Here is an 18474-nt window from a genome sequence, read left to right on the forward strand (position 1 = left end):
TGCTGCTCCTTTGGCATTACTGCTGCATTGACATTGCTGCTCCATTGGCATTACTGCTGCATTGACATTGTTGCTGCATTGACATTGTTACTGCTTTGGCATTGCTGCCCCGCCCATGCTGCTGGTGCTGCTGAGACACTTGGGCTACGCCCATCTCCAAACCTTTATAAACCGTTTGCCTTTAGAGGCTAACTCCCCTTTTCCTGATGACCGTTTGTGTTGCGATCGAAACGTCGTGATATTTTTATTCACTTTATTTTCATTTTTTTCTATCTACGTGACTTTACCGAAAGAACCAAAGAATACCAAAATATACGTCGGGTTAACAATAACTGGCGACCTGCTTTCACAAGTGGTACCTGTTCCAAAAGTTACGGAGCGGTAATCGTTTAATTGGAGTTTTAGTCGTAAACACTGGCACAAACGTATGGGCCCCAACGAGTCTCCGCGTTGTTACATTGTTGCCCTCGTTTTTTCCGTTAAAACGGTGAAGGTGCAAATAGACAACAGGGTGCAGGTCACGGCAACGCTCGCCCTCGTGTACTCAGTGGCTGGCTCCCGCATCCTTGGGCAGAGTCGTCCACACGCACAACTCGCGGATAGCCAGCTGAACCAAGCGATGCCTTTTGGTAACCTTTTCCTAAAACGCCTCAGGAAGCGGACTTCCAGTCCTGACCCGCATCGCACCACCGGCACATCCGAGAATAGGCTCAAACTCTTCAGCGAGTTAATTCCACGGGATCGAAATCTTTATCCTGCAGAAATCCGATGAGTTATTAAACCCTTTCTCAGAGATGTTCAGTAGGAGTGCAAAAAAGAGAAAAGGTAAGTCACAAAAAAGTATGATATTGAAGCGGTTGATATGAAGAATTGTCGAAACTAAGCCTGCCAAAAAATGTTTTGTCTTGATTTGAAGGCTCTCAAAATATTTGGTGTAGGACAATCAGTTTAAAAGAAGATGCATCGTATATTATTATCAGAGCGTGTTCGGGGTCGTCCATAAATGACGTCACGCGATTTTGGACGATTTTTGACCCCCCCCTTCGTCACACGGCGTCACAAAAAGTCAGACCCCCCTCAAATATGACGTCACAAAGCTCTGCCCCCCCCCCCCCAAAAAAATAAAACATGCTCCAAATCGCTTTAAACTATTGTCATTGTAGTGCGTATTTAATGTGGCGCTGCACTGATGTAGGAGAACACATTTATTTAAAAGTCTATTTAATTAAGTAGAACGTGTTGTCTATATTTATTTAAAGTTGCGCATTTTGATGTGACGTCACATTTCTCACCCCCCCCCCTCCTCGTCAAACATCGTCACAAATGTCTCACCCCGCCCCCCCCCAGGTGCGTGACGTCATTTATGGACGGCCCTTTTGTTGGCATGTTCAACACAGGCACGGGTGTGTTGGTTAACGCATACATTGCGAAAGGTTTATATTTGGTGTTTGAACATCTGAACAACTGTTATATTGCCAGAAAGGGGGTAAAACCTGTTCTTATTTTTTCATAAGTATATCATTATCAATCACAGCACGAATTTTGATTTAAAGCTTTCGTGACTGCAGTAATTCATATTCTTAGTTTTTTCGGTAAAGTCACGTTGAAGGGAAACAACAAAATAATACAATATATATAAAACAATAAAAAATCTCACGACGTTTCGACCATAACTCAAACGGTTATGATCGAAACGTCGTGAGAATTTTTAATTGTTTTATATATATTTAATTATTTTGTTGTTTCCCTTCAACGTGACTTTACCGAAAGAACCAAGAATATAATATGTTGTAATTTAAATCTGCCATTAATTGTAATGCGGATACGGCTTTTTTAAACACGATGTCGTTATATTGTGAAATATAGCACGAGCCCCACCACCACCGCAACAAAGCATCAACCAGCAGCGTTGCGGAAGCTCCCTCCTTCGCGTCTCCAAAAAAACGCTAACCGGTTTTAACCTCCGTGTCCATTCGGTTACCGGTTTGCAACCACTGGATCCGAACCGGGGGGTGGGGGGAGGGCCGATTCGCCCGCCCTCCGCGGGGCGCGCGCAACGATTCCTCGATTCCGCGGCAGTTTTAAATCGACTCCACGCGTACATCGATACGTTGGGGGTGGGAACGCGCTCGTCGCGGGTCCCCTTCGCTTCTCTATCGATCGCACGGCAAACGTATCGATCCGTCGCCTTCCACAACGTTCAACGGCAAACCGCGTGGCTCTCCGTCGCGCGGACAGACGATAAACTCGGGCGTGGCTATGGTGGTTCTTCTGGAATCGATTTCTCGCGAACGGAATCGGTCGCGAGGATCGATGTCCATGATGCGGGGCGTGTTCGGCGGGCGGTCGCTCTTGAAGCCGCTGCTGCTGCTGATGCCACTGCTCTTTAAATACCAGGTTCAAGCAGCAGCAGCCTCATCAGCAGCAGCAGGAGAATCAGCAGTCGCAGCGTCATCATCATCAGCAGCAGCCTTTATCGCAGCAGTTACAACAAGATCATCATCAGCAGCAGTATCATCAGCAGCACCACCACCACCACCATCGTCAGCAATGGACGCAGTGACGGAAGCCAACACGGAGTTCGCCTTGGACCTCTTCAAGGCGCTGGGCGCCGCAGCCGCCGGCAGTGGTGAGGGGAGGAACGTCTTCTTCAGCCCCGCCAGCGTGTCTGCAGCTCTCGCCATGCTGCTCATGGGCGCCAAGGAGGAGACGGCGGCGCAGATGAGCAAGGTGGAGGAGATCTCTCGCAGCAGGAGGTGGAGGAGGTGGTGGTAGAGGAGGAGGTGGTGGTAGAGGAGGAGGTGGTGGTAGAGGAGGAGGAGGAGGTGGTGGTGGAGGAGGAGGTGGTGGTGGAGGAGGAGGAGGTGGTGGTAGAGGAGGAGGAGGTGGTGGTAGAGGAGGAGGAGGTGGTGGTAGAGGAGGAGGAGGTGGTGGTAGAGGAGGAGGAGGTGGTGGTAGAGGAGGAGGAGGTGGTGGTAGAGGAGGAGGAGGTGGTGGTAGAGGAGGAGGAGGTGGTGGTAGAGGAGGAGGAGGTGGTGGTAGAGGAGGAGGAGGTGGTGGTAGAGGAGGAGGAGGTGGTGGTAGAGGAGGAGGAGGTGGTGGTAGAGGAGGAGGAGGTGGTGGTAGAGGAGGAGGAGGTGGTGGTAGAGGAGGAGGAGGTGGTGGTAGAGGAGGAGGAGGTGGTGGTAGAGGAGGAGGAGGTGGTGGTAGAGGAGGAGGAGGTGGTGGTAGAGGAGGAGGAGGTGGTGGTAGAGGAGGAGGAGGTGGTGGTAGAGGAGGAGGAGGTGGTGGTAGAGGAGGAGGAGGTGGTGGTAGAGGAGGAGGTGGTGGTAGAGGGAGGAGGTGGTGGTAGAGGAGGAGGAGGTGGTGGTAGAGGAGGAGGAGGTGGTGGTAGAGGAGGAGGAGGTGGTGGTAGAGGAGGAGGAGGTGGTGGTAGAGGAGGAGGAGGTGGTGGTAGAGGAGGAGGAGGTGGTGGTAGAGGAAGAGGAGGTGGTGGTAGAGGAAGAGGAGGTGGTGGTAGAGGAAGAGGAGGTGGTGGTAGAGGAAGAGGAGGTGGTGGTAGAGGAAGAGGAGGTGGTGGTAGAGGAAGAGGAGGTGGTGGTAGAGGAAGAGGAGGTGGTGGTAGAGGAAGAGGAGGTGGTGGTAGAGGAAGAGGAGGTGGTGGTAGAGGAAGAGGAGGTGGTGGTAGAGGAGGTGGAGGTGGTGGTAGAGGAGGTGGAGGTGGTGGTAGAGGAGGTGGAGGTGGTGGTAGAGGAGGTGGAGGAGGAGGAGGTCGCGGGTTTGACCCCCCGACTCCGACCCCCTTCCTCCCCACCGCTGGCTGACCGGGCTGTACCTTGATGTGTTGTACCTTGAAGTTGTACCCGTTGCTGGCAATACAACGGAAGGTGTTGGGGTGTTTAAACAACAAACAGAATCGTTGTTGGCACGTAGTAGGAGGCTTTCGCGACCAATGGCATCTATTATAAAGGGGTTGTTTTGGGGAGGGTTAGATCGCGTGGATATTTAAATGTTGTGTCGTTAAAACCCGCCACCACCCGACACAGCCAACTAGTAAGGGTTGTCGCGTAAACAGAACGTGGCCAATTCTAGTACAGCACTAGTGTGTAGTGTATAGTGTAGTGTATAGTAGTGTATGGTGTAGTATACTAGTACAGCACTAACCGGTGTGTTGGAGAGCCAATCCACAACATTTACAATCCGAGTACGACGTTTCGCCAGTAATTACAACCAGCTTCATCAGGCGACAGCCAGATTTGTGGAGAATCCTTTTTTCAAGGAATCCCGTCTGTATTGACCACACGATGACACTTGTGATGAACATGCGAACAACAAAGACGCTCTGGTAGTTTATGATGATGCATTGTCTTTGAAACTGATTGGGCCACACCACAGACAGCTTTCTTTAGATCCCAGTCTCAAACAGCGCTCGACCAGAGGACGCCAAAAGGCGAATACTCCCGGAGGATGTTTGTATGTATGTTTGTATGTTCACCACAAGTACGATGTGGTGGTTAATGCAGACAGGGTTCCTTGAAAATGGATTCTGTTTGGTGTTTTAACATCTTGACACAACTGTTTTATTGCCACAAAGGGTAAAACGTGTTGTTTTATGTTGATATGTTGGCAAGAAAGGCCCCCGTATTGTACATTTTGAGTGTGCGTGTCTCTCGCCGTGTCTTTCTCCGTGTCTCTCCCCGTGTCTCCACCCGTGTCTCCACCCGTGTCTCCACCCGTGTCTCCTACCCGTGTCTCCACCCGTGTCTCCACCCGTGTCTCTCCCCGTGTCTCTCCCCGTGTCTCTCTCCGTGTCTCCACCCGTGTCTCTCTCCGTGTCTCTCTCCGTGTCTCTCCCCTTGTCTCTCCCCTTGTCTCCACCCGTGTCTCCACCCGTGTCTCCACCCGTGTCTCCACCCGTGTCTCTCTCCGTGTCTCTCTCCGTGTCTCTTGCCGTGTCTCTCTCCGTGTCTCTCTCCGTGTCTCCCCTCGTGTCTCCCTCGTGTCTCACTCCGTGTCTCACTCCGTGTCTCACTCCGTGTCTCCACCCGTGTCTCTCTCGTGTCTCCACCCGTGTCTCCACCCGTGTCTCTCCCCGTGTCTCTCTCCGTGTCTCTCCCCGTGTCTCTCCCCGTGTCTCTCTCCCCGTGGTCGCGTGGATTTTCCTCCGGGTCCTCCGCTTCCCCCCCCACCCTCTTCCACATTTAGAATCAACGTCACGCGTGTCAGGCGAATTTGGCTGCTTGCTATGCAATTGCCACGCGATGTTGAGCCACTTTGTGGAGCTTATCGTCTTGTGATGACAGCCAGGTAGCTTCTGCTTTACCCGGTAAGATTAAGACAAAAGTTTCTCGTTTAGTTTGTAATGCGGAGCCATCCCTAGGGTGCCGGCGATTCGGGGCGACAGCCCCGGGTCCCGCACTTTGGGGGGGGGACCCCCCTCATCCCCCGCCGCCGATGGACGGCCCTGTTTGTATGCAAGTTGATTTGTGGTGTACGAGGAGGGCGGTGTGCCCAGAATACCACCCGGTCGCCTTTGTCTCCCCAGTTCTGATGTTTGCTCGCATTACCACCCCCCCCCCCCCCCCCAGCTCATTTTGTTCCGGTTTGTGCAACGCGTTTGCGGAATATATATTTTAAAAAAAACTTTCTGTCCATCGGCATATGGTTCAACCAGCGTTCGATAACGGTTAGCCTACGCCCTGAAGTTTTCAAGGAAATGCATTTCTGGACACAAACAATGCCAGCGGGGTTTGTGTCTCGTGCGTTTGAAGAGAAGGGGATGGATGATGAAGTCCGCTGTGCGTGCCTTCAGCAGCAGAGCGCTCGCTCGCTGGCTGGCTTGCAAGCTGCCGAGCAACGGGGACGGACGGCTTTAACTGTGTGACGGGAAATGAATTCGTGGCTCGTGTGCGTTTACTCCAAAGCAGTGGGGTTCTTAACCCGGGGTGCACGCCAGCCACCCCCTGGGGGTGCGAGATGCCCTTTCTGGGGGGGGGGAGCGAGACATGGGCAGATTTGTTTTTATTTTTCGAAGGTAAATAATCGAAAACACAACTTAAGCGCGGGAAACGTAAGTTACAACTTTGTTGCATCAAATCCCTATGTCCATAATACAGGGTTTTTTTTTGGGTTAGATCGCGTAAATATATAAATGTGTCGTTAAACCCGCCACCACCCGACATACACATTTTATATATTTACACGAGCTAACCCAAAAAAAACCTGCTATGGATGATATTGGTCGCGAAAGCCTACGCGTTAAAAACCCCTGTTTATTTATTAACATAAAATAATTCCGTTTGAGAGCCAAAGGGGGGGGGGGGTGCAAGGCTGCAGTATGAAAGTTCTAAGAGCCACTGCTCTAAAGTAGTGTGTGGCCCCTATTTGTTTCCTGGGTAAATAATTCCTTACCCAGATCGACCACTGCCGCTTTATAGCACGCGGCGTGGCTCGGCCTGGGGTTCACCAGGTGACCTGCGCATGCACGCCGCTCTTTTCAGGACTTCTCCGTGACGTTAGCTATTTTCATTGTTTCGCGCAATGCCAGGTCCCTAAGCCAGGCGGTTGCTTCCGGGCCCTGCTGTGTTTGGTGGTGGATTGGGCAGGCTTCTAGGATGTGGTTGACAACGGTTTGCTCCACCGCGCAGGCACAGTGGGGCTCGCTCTCCATGCCCCCATCGGTGGAGGTTGGCGATGCATGGCCCGTGACCTGAACCTGTTGAGGGTGGATGACTTCCTTCCTGGAGAGGTTGAAACCAGGCGCTCTCTGGGCTGACACTGGTGAGACTGGGCCCTTAAAGTAGGCCGTTTCTGGTGTAGGCCAATCGGTTTCAAAGGACAACGCCATGTGTTATCAGAGCATGTTTGTTGTGTGTGGTTAATGCGGACTTTATTCTTTGCAAAAGGTTTCTCATTGATTTTAACACCTGTTTTATTGCCAGAAAGGCTAAAACCTATTCTTATGTTTTCATACATGGGGGCTGTTGTATGGGGAGTAGTAATTGGGCACTTATCTATTCAGGGCCACCACCCGTCTTGTATTTACACCATTCCATTGCAGCCCTTGGAAGAAAAAAAAAGTTGTTTAAACGTCTCTCCTTGTTATTTTAGTTTCCTGACCCCATGGGCTAGATCGACAACTCTGGACAAACGACCGGCTCGATCGAGCATTTGCGCACAAGTTTCACGTGATCATGCAGAGGCACAGGAAGGGCAGTCGCCATGGCAAAGCGCGTGCCCATTCTCGTACGAACGCGATATCGTTGTCAAACGTCCGAAAGCCGCAGCCTGCCCCTGCCTGTCGGGACGCATGCAAGACGTGCAACGCCTCGTCGTGTTGAAGGCAACGTGAAAGCGCGTGACAGGTGGCCCGCGAGAAGGCTAAACGTCTCGCACACGGTGGACCAAATGGTAAACCAGTGGGGGTCTGCACCACCCTCCCGTTGAAGAGAAACAACAAGCGTCCACAAACTCTCCCTCCCGAAGCCCTCTCGTAGCCTGCAGCAGACCTCGCCCGACATTTTATCAACGGGATAGACAGTCTTTGCAGGACGTATAAAAGCCATTGATATCCCTTGTGTGGGTAATTTTTCTGCTCTCCCCATGACACATCATCTAGAAGACATAGCATCTAGATGTTATGTCATGGGGAGAGCAGAAAAATCACCCACAAAAGGGATATAAATGGCTTTTATGTGTCCTGCAAAAAGTGTTTATCCCGTTAATAAAAACTGTAATTCTTACGTCACGGAACTGACATTTCGCCAAATTAAGCATAAAAGCAACTTCTGCGCGGCCCGTGATTGACGGGGCTAAGATCGTCCACTCTTTATACTTGAGATCCCAGTTGAACGACAGCTGTCTGCCCGGATTCGAACCTTCCGCCCTCAACGAGGTCAGCTCAGTGCCCTGACCGCTCAGCCACCAGGCCACTTCAAGGAGGTGTTCGTGGGCTTAACATCCTGCAAATTGCCACGTGGGGCCATTGAGCCACGTGTGGTTTGTCTTAACCATTGAAGGGCCATAAGCCTCGGATAAACATTAAACAAAACACCCGACGTGCACTGGGTGCACGGCAGTAAAGCGACTGTCGCTCTCACCCGGGAGTGTCAAAGGTCAACGCTGCGTCATGTGTACCGTGTCACTGTCGTCGCTGCGGTGGTACGGGGGGGGGGGGGGTAAAGGTGTGGTCTTGAAATGGCTTTTTTGTCTCACGACTCTCCTGGCAGAAGGTCCTCGACTAAAAGGGAGCTCCAAGGGGTATTTGGTCTACTCTTCCACGCTTACCAGATTAACCTGCGTCACACAGTTATGCACAGGCTGCCTGTTGATCGACTTACAGTGGTGCACTCATTCATACTGCTGGGTGGACAGAGGCAGTGGAAAAAAATAATAATATATTATCCATTGTTTCAACCGTCGTGCTGCCGAAAGGTGGAATCTAACCGGCAACCTTTGGATTGCAAGTCCAGCATGCGATGCATTACACCCGCAGATGCATTACACCCACCGCAGCAGCTCCTGAGGTTCATGACACACCCTGTCATTTACGCAGCCCCAACCGTTTTTTGTGTGAAAACAGCAGAGCTTTTATCACGTGGGTGGAGGGAAAATTCAGACTTTACACATTGTATGTTTTAATGTTGTGACTACTCCCTTCGAGATGCCGGAGACAAGTTTCCACTCCAAAATGTCTCGGGAACTCCTACATTTTTCAAATAAAGGGTGTTTCAGTGCAACTTTTAGCCACAATCTTCTTTGCCAGTGGGGAAGGGTGGGGTTTGGTTTCGTAATTTCTAGCCGCCTACTCTGTGGGGTTTACAATAAGATGTTCAAACACCAACTAGATACCTTTTGCAAGGAATGAAGTCTGCATTAACCACAGAGTATTTGTGGTGAACATGCAAACAAACATGCTCGGATAATATTTATATGCATTGTCTTTGAAACTGATTGGCCTACACCAGAGACAGCCTTCTTCATGGCCTTGTCTCACCACCAGTGTCAGACCAGAGGGGGATTTTTTGGGTCGGATCGCGCAAATAGAAATGTTGTCGTTAAACCCGCCACCACCCGACAACCAATTCGTAAGGTTTGTCACGTAAACAAAACGTGCACAACCGTTAGCACTTCAGCACACCGGTGTGTTGGGGAGCAAACCCACAACAATTACAATTTGAGTACCGTGACGTTTCGCCGGTAATTACAACCAGCTTCATCAGGCGACAGCCAGAGTTGTGGAGAAATCCCACTGAGCTACGTGGCTCTTTTTTAGAAGCTGCAAATGATAGATCAACGAAGTGGCTCATCATCACGTGGGAATGTACAGCAGCAGCAGCAGCAGCAAATACTCTGAACGTACGGGAGATACCGGGGAAAAATACACGCGTCTAAGCGGAGAACGTGCTAACTTAAAATATGCAGGCGTCGGGGTCGGGATCGAACCCACGACCTCCTGCATACCAGGCGAGGGAGTTAACATCTCGTCACCGTGACGCCCCTGGTCTGCTCTTCCACGATGATGGAAGAGGTGGGAGTCGCCACACTATACCCAACCACAGGTGGTCTGCCGTGGTGCACTCTTTTAAACCGCTGGGTGGATATAGGAGCTGGTGGGGAAGCTCCTAGAAGCTTGCCCCGCTCTTTCATCCGCCGCGCCAGCAGCTCACGAGGTTTCTGACGCACCGGCAATTCACGCTGCCCCGCAAACGCGTATCGTCTGAAAACGGCGGAGCTTTTTACATTCTCTCCGCCAGCTCACCAATTTTGTAGCAGAGTATTGTGGACCACTTGGCCACTGCTCACCAATTAAACACGTGCATACACACAACCACTGCTTACCAATTAAACACGTACACACATCCTTAGCCACTTCTCACCAATTAAACACACACAACCACTGCTCACCAATTAAACACGCACACAACCACTGCTCACCAATTAAACACGCGCGCGCACACACAGTATCAGGTACTCATTTAGGGGCTAAGTTTGCAAAGAATTAACAACGGTACAAGGCGTAAATAAAATAATAAAAATATAAAACGTGTGAATGTAGTGGTGGAGATGAGGTGAATGAAATAGGCGAGAGGAAGCAACGGGGGGGTGGGGGCTGAATCTGCGCTGTGTGAATTTGGTGAAAGCGAAATTGCTGACGGTAAATGATGACGAACGGATTGAATGAATTAACGGGGTCAATGAGTGATAGCCATGTAATGAGAATAGGAAGAGGGAAGAGTAACGGTGGCGGTGGTTATGAGGGGGACATTCAGTGGGGGGGGGGGGGGTCATGGGGGTGAGCAAGGCAACAATGAGTGTGAGTTTTGAGTGAGGAGCGGGAGGAGCCTGATGTGGAATGGGGAAGTTCGTTCCAGTGAAGCGTGGTGGGGCGGGAAGAGCGAGAAAGAGCGAAAGCGTGCATTGAGTGCAAGGAGGAGGACGAACAGAGAGAGAGAGGCAGCGAAAATTGAGAGGGTAGAAGGCGAGCCAAGAGTGGCGAGACGCGGTGGTGCCTGGCGCACCCAGGGCCCCCCTCTGTGCCGTAGGCCCCAGAGCGAGTTGCTTTGCGCACACTCCTCCCGCCCTCGTCCGTGACTCACGGGGAAAATGTTGCTGGTAACGTGGACCAGGGAGGTGGGGGGTGGGGGGGGACCCCCTTTGACTACTCCCTTAAGAGTCACGTCAAGATGTTTCTGCTCAAAAAAGTTTTCCTAAACTCGTAAGTGTATGAGTGTCAAAAATATCAACAGTGCTTTAGTGTGGGGGAGTGCAACTTTGAACCGATAATCGTGTCCGCCTTGTGATGCTTTTTGGGAAGGTGGGGTACGATTGTTGTGTACGCTTTATCCACCTCACTAAATAAATATACGTGAATTTACTTTCTTTGCAACAGGCATATATTTTCGTCCGTAGTGGAAGTTTTTTGGGTTCGATCGCGTAAATATGAATGTGCCGTTAAACCCGCCACCACCCGACACATTTATATTTACGACACGTTTATGTTTACGCGATCTAACACAAAAACCTCTTGTGGATAACATTGGTCGTGTAAGCCTCCTACGTGTTATATATTTTATACATATGTCCAAAGCCAATCCACGGTGTATGTGATTTAAAAGAATAACTTTTCACAGATTTGTTTGTACCAGTTGTTGGGGAGGTTTTGCTCCCCCCCCAAAGAAAAACAACTAATAATCTTGCTTCCTGTAAACGCTGCCTCTGTGCGCGCACTTTCACGTGAAGATTGCCCTCTTGATGAGGCGAGCTGGGATGAGGTGAGCTGGGATGAGGCGAGCCGGGATGAGGCGAGCTGGGATGAGGCGAGCTAGGATGAGGCGTGTGCATGTCGGTTAGATCATCACATTGGAGCCGTTTGTTTCATCATTTGGGTTTAAATAATTTACTTCAGTATTTTAGAATAAAGATTTTAATGTTTTAATTAATTCCTAATGTCAGGGGCAAATATAAACCCTGCCCCTTCTCCCCCCCCCCCCCCCCCCCCTCAAATAAAGAAGTCAAACTCCGCCTATGGTTTTTATGCATTTTCAGTCATGTTATTTTCGTGTAGCTTCATGCTGCCTTCTCTTCGAAACGCTTGTACCCGTGATATGGAACTTAATGTCTTAGGGGTCATATTTCTTATAGTCATGGCTCTCGGCTCTGCCTTGGCTTCCTAGCACGGCTCGGCTCAGGTTTGAGGCGCTCGGTCGCTTTAGAATATTAGCGAGCAGCTCGGCCGTGGCACGGCCGTGGCTCGGCCGTGGCTCGGCTCGGGGCTTTGGCTCCGTGGAAGTCCCGAGCGTGCCTGGCTCCTTGCGTTACGCGCGGCTTTGAGCCGGCTCAGTTGAGCCAGAGTTAAGCCTGAGCTAAGCCCGTGACTAATAGATTCTGGCATTTGTGTGGATAATTTTGGTGCGGTTACGTGGCGCAGCGGTAACAACTTGCACCTCGTAGCAAAACGGCCCCTTGGTTCGATTCCAAACTGCGGTGACTTTTTTGTGTACGGTTGCCAAGTTGTGTCCCCTGTTCTGTTTGGGCTTTGTCCGTTTACTCTGATTTACCTCCCATAGCTAAAATAAACACCAGACAATGTAACTGGACGTAGCTAAACACCCCCCCCAATGCTTCAATAATTACAGTAACAGGGACTCCCCTACTTACGAACGAGTTAGGTTCCAGAGGTCCGTTCGCTAGTGGATTTGCACGTAATTCCAACTTTACGCCTGTCGATTCCAAACATGTTGCACGGCATGTACACTAAACATGGGGAATGGCTTTACAAGTTGTATAATCTTCTGTAGATGCCACTGGTTGTTCACGTTTCTGCAGATGTAGATGCCACCACCGCCATCTATGGCGCGGTGGTTGAACTTACGGCTCTCCGTCCGAACGGGCAACTGGACATACGGACAGGTTTGTTCGCATCTCTGATAGTTCGTAAGCTGAACGCACTAGGTAGAGGAGTTCCTGTACCTGCAAATTACTCAATTGGGATTACACACAGCTGTAGCAACAGCAGCAACAGCAACGTTGGACGCGACTGCAACATTTTAGCAGGGCCCTCCTTGAAAAAGAGTGAGGCGTTCTTGGTTAAACAAGCATAATAAAAGAAAGTATAGTACATACGGTGAAAGCAATTGTGTAGCAACATTTCACTTTGGCTGTGGTTGCATTTTGTGAGGCAGGGCTTGACAAACTTTGCTCAAATATTGCACAACAGTTGTCAACCTTATAAAGTTTTATGAAGTATAAAATAGGCAAAGTCTTTTAGTCATCGGAATACTCGTGGCTTGAGTGTGCCGCGTGGTTAATAAATATCCAACAGAATCTCACTGACATTTTAAAGGTTTACACTTTTTTACGCGTGAAATATGATACATATATATTTTTTAAAGAAAAGTGGTGGGTTTGTTAAGGCTACGCAGTGCGGTACCCCAGATCAGTGAATTCCACTTCGGTCCGTGGCAGTACTCGGCTCAAGCAAACCAAGCGAAAGCTGAGGGCCCTGAGCAACTCACGGCTCCTAAGTCATGACAGAATAAGGAGTGCATGAACTAATTATAATCCAAATGTATAATGTGCATTCCATCCTTGGATCCCAATGCGCAACGCATGAAAAGCAGGAAGCTAAAACAGAACCAGGGGCCAACCGACCGAACTGAAGAAGGAAGGCCACTTTAAAGAGATTACTTCAAGTGGCAAGGCGTTCCATAGCATTGTGGGTGCCACGCTAACAAAAGCACCGATCACCAAAAGAGTGCACCTTAGACCTGGAAGTGCTGAGCAGTTGGAGATCGGAAGATGTTAAGGACCTTGTTGGAATATAGAAGTGTATTAGTTCATGCAATTGCTGTGGGGTGAGCTCTTTTAAAGCCTTATAGGTGAACTAGCTGTACTACCCGGCTTCGCCCGGGACTTGGATTCACCACGCCCGCCGCCTTTGTCTCCCCAGTGGCGATGTTCACACAGCAGAGCAGTTACTCGTTTGATGCTGAGTCGACCTAGGGGAGGCCCAGGACCGGTAAAAATAATCGTCACCGGTGGTGGCCGTGAGCGGGAATCGAACTGGGGTCGCCGGGTTCGAAGCGCGGCGCGCTAACCGCTACACTAAATGTGTTACGCTTCCACATGCGCGGGTCACATGACAGATTTGACGTCAGCTCACGTGCCGTGCAAAAAATATATATGCATTATTGAGCTCCCACCCCTCCAAAAAAAACAAGTGTATTTTTATAATTTTTGCATGGTGTACAGTCTGGAAAGTACCCACATGGCAAATGTCAAGTTTGTTGCATGTCGGGAAGTACGCTAAACATTTTGAACAGACACGCATATTCATAACTTTGCCTTTTATATATATATGGAGATAGCAGTATCATAAAATCTACTTGGAAGTTGAGCAGTATCATAAAATCTACTTGGAAGTTGAGCAGTATCATAAAATCTACTTGGAAGTTGAGCAGTATCATAAAATCTACTTGGAAGTTGAGCAGTATCATAAAATCTACTTGGAAGTTGACCGTTGGCCAATGAAGAGATAAGAGGACTGGTGAAATACTTTTACGGAATGGGGTACGTGGTGTGAGCACTCGAACAGCTGCATTTTGAACAAGGTGGAGTCTGCCCAGCACTTTGCTCGGAATCCCAGCCATTGAGACGCTGCGCTAGTCAAGTTGAGATGACACACAAGCATGGACCAGTCGCTCCAAGTCGGCAGTTGACAGGAAGCAAAGCATCTTGGCAATATTTCTTGGGTGGCAAAAAGGGAATTTTGATCGCCTACTGCGACGCATAAGCTCAAATTCAAATCCTAATAGAAAAATCAGTAACAAGGTAATGAAAGTAAAAACAACTCCCAGAGAATTTATCTTCTCTCTCATGCCCACATCTCTCATCTCAGTGCGTCTCCATTTGTTGTCTACACTTCTCTTATCTCACTACATCTACCGTATATCTCTTGTCTGCCATCCCCCTTTGGTCATCTCGCTTGGATTTTATAGATTAAAAGGGTTAAGCGGATTAGACAAAAAACATGTTTGCTTGCTTCGTCCTATGATGGACACCACCGGGCAGAAGGCAACCTGGGAGAGCCAAGACCACCTGGCGCAGGACTCTGGAGGAGGAGATGGTGGCAGCGATCAACCTCACGTGTGTGAGGAAGGGAGCTTTCTAGTTCGTCGTAGGCGGTATGACCACTCCTGTTTGGAAGTCAGGAGTGTGAAGGAGAGCCTCCCGGGTCCCATAGCCGCGGAACGTCCGCACCAAGTACGAGACAGCCCGAGTCCTCCGTGAAACGAAGCGATTACCGTGAAGGACGAGATGGCGGCAGCGATTAATATTTCTTGGGGCGAGGCTCATCATGTTGCCAAGGACAGGAAGAAGTGGGAGGTAGCTCATTGCGGCCTCGTGTTCAATAGGGGATGAAGAGGACCTAACAATTCTGTTCTTAAAATGGGCGTTGAGTTCATCGTATGCCCACAACGTTCCGTTTGGCTGACTCATTGCTACGCAAGGACAGCTGCTGAACGCACAACCAAAAAATATATTTCTCATGGTGTCACCACAGTGCATGTGGTGACACACCTCATCTCCGGATTAGCGCGGTGTGGCTACGTACGGTGCATACATACGTACGTACATGTTCACAAATCCCCGAGCACATTTTTCACGGTATTAAATCGGTGCTCGGGTTTAAAAATGACGTTAGGTTAGGGTTTTATTTTTTGCACGGGTAAAAGCCGTTGGGCAATAAAGGGACATTTTTAACGGGTACCTGGTTACACCATAGACACCTGGTTACTGTATGTAACACTATGCTGTCACTGCGTAGCAGGTTTGTGTGTGTACGTTGTGGCCGTGGAATAAACTGGAACTCCCCAAGTGGAATATTCAAAGCCCCATGACTCGTTGGAAATTAGTGGAGTTATCCAGAGTCTCGAATCCAGGCCCAATCCTTTGCTCACGCCGCTGCCACTGCTGGCGGAAGGGCCTCCAACTCCAGGAAATTCTGGAGAAGTCCTGGTGGGTATTTGGCCTACTCTTCCACACTGGCCAGATGTCTTGGAAGTGGTGGGGAGTACCCGCGCTTTTACCCAACCACACCGCACATGGCCTGCTGATCGATTCAATCAAATATCAACAAAATAACAGTTTATATTTGCATTTATTAAATTGAATGAAGTCGGTGATTTTTTTTGTTTCCCAGATGCGCATGGTGGCAGTGCTCATCTTGTATTTACAGCTGTGAGTCGGTGGCGGAAATTCCATATTCCTGTGGCAGGGGCGCGAGTCGATCCGGAGGACAACCAAAAAGCAGTCCTTGTATCGACCTCGGAGAGATGATGAGCCCGAGTCGACGCACAACCAGAATTTAAACTTGCAAACTCCCGATTGCGTGCCGTCAGCTCTATCGCTGACCCACCCCGTCGGCTTAAACGAACGCGAATCACTTGTGTGTGAATTGGTAACGGTACTAATATATCCGTCTGTGTTTGCGTGCGTGCGCGCGTGTTTTCCCGGCCCTACGCGACCAGTCGCTGCACCTTGACGGAGTGGAGGACGTGCACGGGGCCTACCAGTCGCTGCTGGACGCGAATCACTTGTGTGTGAATTGGTAATGGTACTAATATATCCGTCTGTGTTTGCGTGCGTGCGTGCGTGTTTTCCCGGCCCTACGCGACCAGTCGCTGCACCTTGACGGAGTGGAGGACGTGCACGGGGCCTACCAGTCGCTGCTGGGCGCCTTCAGCTCCACCACGCAGGGCAGCGTGCTGCGCATGGCCAACCGCCTGTACGGCGAGAAGGGGTACAACTTTCTGCAGGTGAGAGGTCAATTGCAACCACGCTGCTTTGTCTGCGCATGTCCATATCGGTCAATCGGTCGGGGTTTTTTTCTTCGGTTGAAGAGTTCGCAACAAACGTGTGTCATTTATTTTTTGCTCGAAGGAGCATTGAGCCTGCTGTGCTCTCATCACGTTTTTACAGCCCTAAGTGGGTGGTGAAAATTCCACGAATACGCGAATGAAAACACGGTGGCGGAAAAAAAAATATGTATCGTGTGCCGCTGGCCTGGAGGTGATGGGCGGGACTTGGTGACGTTTTGGACGTGGTCATCCGTGTCACGCTGGGCGTGGCTTTGTAGGGGGGTGGGGGGTGTTTCCCGCATTCGGGAGACAGAATGTCGCGCGGAAGCTGTCGTTTTTAAAGAGGGGGGGGGGGGGGGGGGGCGATGAAGGAGGGCAGGTAACCGAGGCGGGCATTGGAGTGACACTGAGGTCCGTGACCAAGGAGAAGGCATATAAAGCCAGTTGGTGGGACACTATGAGAGCGGTCGATGAAGGTCGCGCGTTATCTTTACAACAGCTACGGTTGTGGTGGAAGGAGAGAAGCAGAAGGAAGCAATGATGAGGTATCGTGGCACTAAAGGCACAAGCCGTGATGACCTCTTGACCTTAAAGCATTTGCAGGAAACAATACTGTATTCTGATTTAAGGCTTTCGTGACTGCAGTAATTCATATTCTTAGCTCTTTCGGTAAAGTCACGTTGAAGGGAAGCGATAAAATAATATATTTTATTATTAAAATAATAGATTTTATTATTTTATTGTTTCCCTTCAATGTGACTTTACCGAAAGAGCTAAGAATATGAAATACTGTATTCACTTAAATGGACTAAGCAGTATGTTATACGCAATAATGTGAATGTACAAATTAAAATGAAAAAAAATAACGTAGGCTTATCTACACATCTTTTAGCGCGGTGGTTCGTAATCGTTACTGCAGCCTTGCACTCCCTTTGGCTCTCAGTCGTAAAAAAAAATGTATAATGTTAATAAATACATCGGTTTCCATGGAAACAAATTAGTTGTGCTCACGTGCCCGTGCTTAATTTCTGTTCCGAATGTTTACCTTCTAAAAAAAAAAAAAATCTGGCCATGTCTCGCACCCCCAAAAAGAGCATCTCGCACGCCCTGGGGGTGGAGTGCACCCCGGGTTAAGAAGAAACCACTGCTTTAGCAGGAGCGAATTTGCTCCTTGTTCCAGAGGTTCGCGATTCAAGCCCTGGGCACACCCCGGTTAATACTGCGGGGATAGTCGCCAAAAAGACACGCTTTGTCGGCTTCACGGTGGACGTTTAAGATCCCGTGACATCATTTGAAAAGCGGCCGGCCGAACATTCCGGCGTAATGGCCCAAATTTTAAAGTTACTCGCAAAGTTCCAAATACGCTGAAGCCACCGCAGTAACAGGGCACCGCCTGCTGTAAAACTACTGTAGACTGTAATCGTCTAAAAAAGATACATGTATATATTCCTCAATTGTAATAGCCTCGCAAGATAATTGGGGTACGAAAAATAATACTAATAATAATGACATGTTCATAGCGCTTTTAATCAAGGATCTAAAAGCGCTGTGCAGGACACAGCAGCAGCAGCAGACGCTCAGCATAAAAAAACATTATACTATAAATACATTTTAAGAATAATTTACTAAATGAACTCAATGTAATAAGCGTAAACATATAAATAGGTTTTAAGGCGCATTTTTAAAATGTCCACAGACTCCGAGATCACTGGTACCACGTGGAAGAGCGTTCACTCATAGACGGGAAACCTCGACCTGGGAATGCAGAGAAGATCTGCATCCCCAGATCTTCGGGACCTTGACGGGGACACATGGGTGCAGCATGTCAATTATGTAGGCTGGGGCAAGATGATTCACCGCTTTGTAAGTTAACAATAGGATTTGAAACTGTATTCTATGTGAAACTGGAAGCCAGTGTAGGGAGTCCAAAACGGGTGTAATATGATATGAAGAAGGTGTTCTGGCTAATAGCATTTGATTTGATGGCAGATGCGATGCCTGATGCATGCCAGACATGGGTGCCCGATGCACAAATGGAAAATAAAAAAAACCCTCCAGTAGCAGGCGAGACCGTGGTCATCCAGAACAGAGCGTACGACGTGTAACGATGCAA

The 18474-nt window shown here is 49.4% G+C and overlaps 1 protein-coding gene across 1 annotated transcript in view; it reads left to right on the forward strand.

Annotated features, from left to right (window-relative positions):
- Positions 1–2159: 2159 nt before the first annotated feature.
- The window catches only part of LOC116954102 (leukocyte elastase inhibitor-like), a 31353-nt gene continuing 15038 nt past the window's right edge, over positions 2160–18474 (forward strand). The window contains exons 1-2 of the mRNA XM_032974539.2: positions 2160–2730; positions 16182–16319. Of these exons, the coding sequence (XP_032830430.2) occupies positions 2260–2730; positions 16182–16319 (609 nt within the window). The 5' untranslated portion in view covers positions 2160–2259. The remainder of the gene's footprint in view (positions 2731–16181; positions 16320–18474) is intronic.

The sequence above is a fragment of the Petromyzon marinus genome, chromosome 54 (assembly GCF_048934315.1).
Source record: "Petromyzon marinus isolate PM22_M1 ecotype Great Lakes invasive population chromosome 54, UKy_Petmar_22M1.pri1.0, whole genome shotgun sequence".
NCBI classification, from domain to species: Eukaryota; Metazoa; Chordata; class Hyperoartia; order Petromyzontiformes; family Petromyzontidae; genus Petromyzon; species Petromyzon marinus.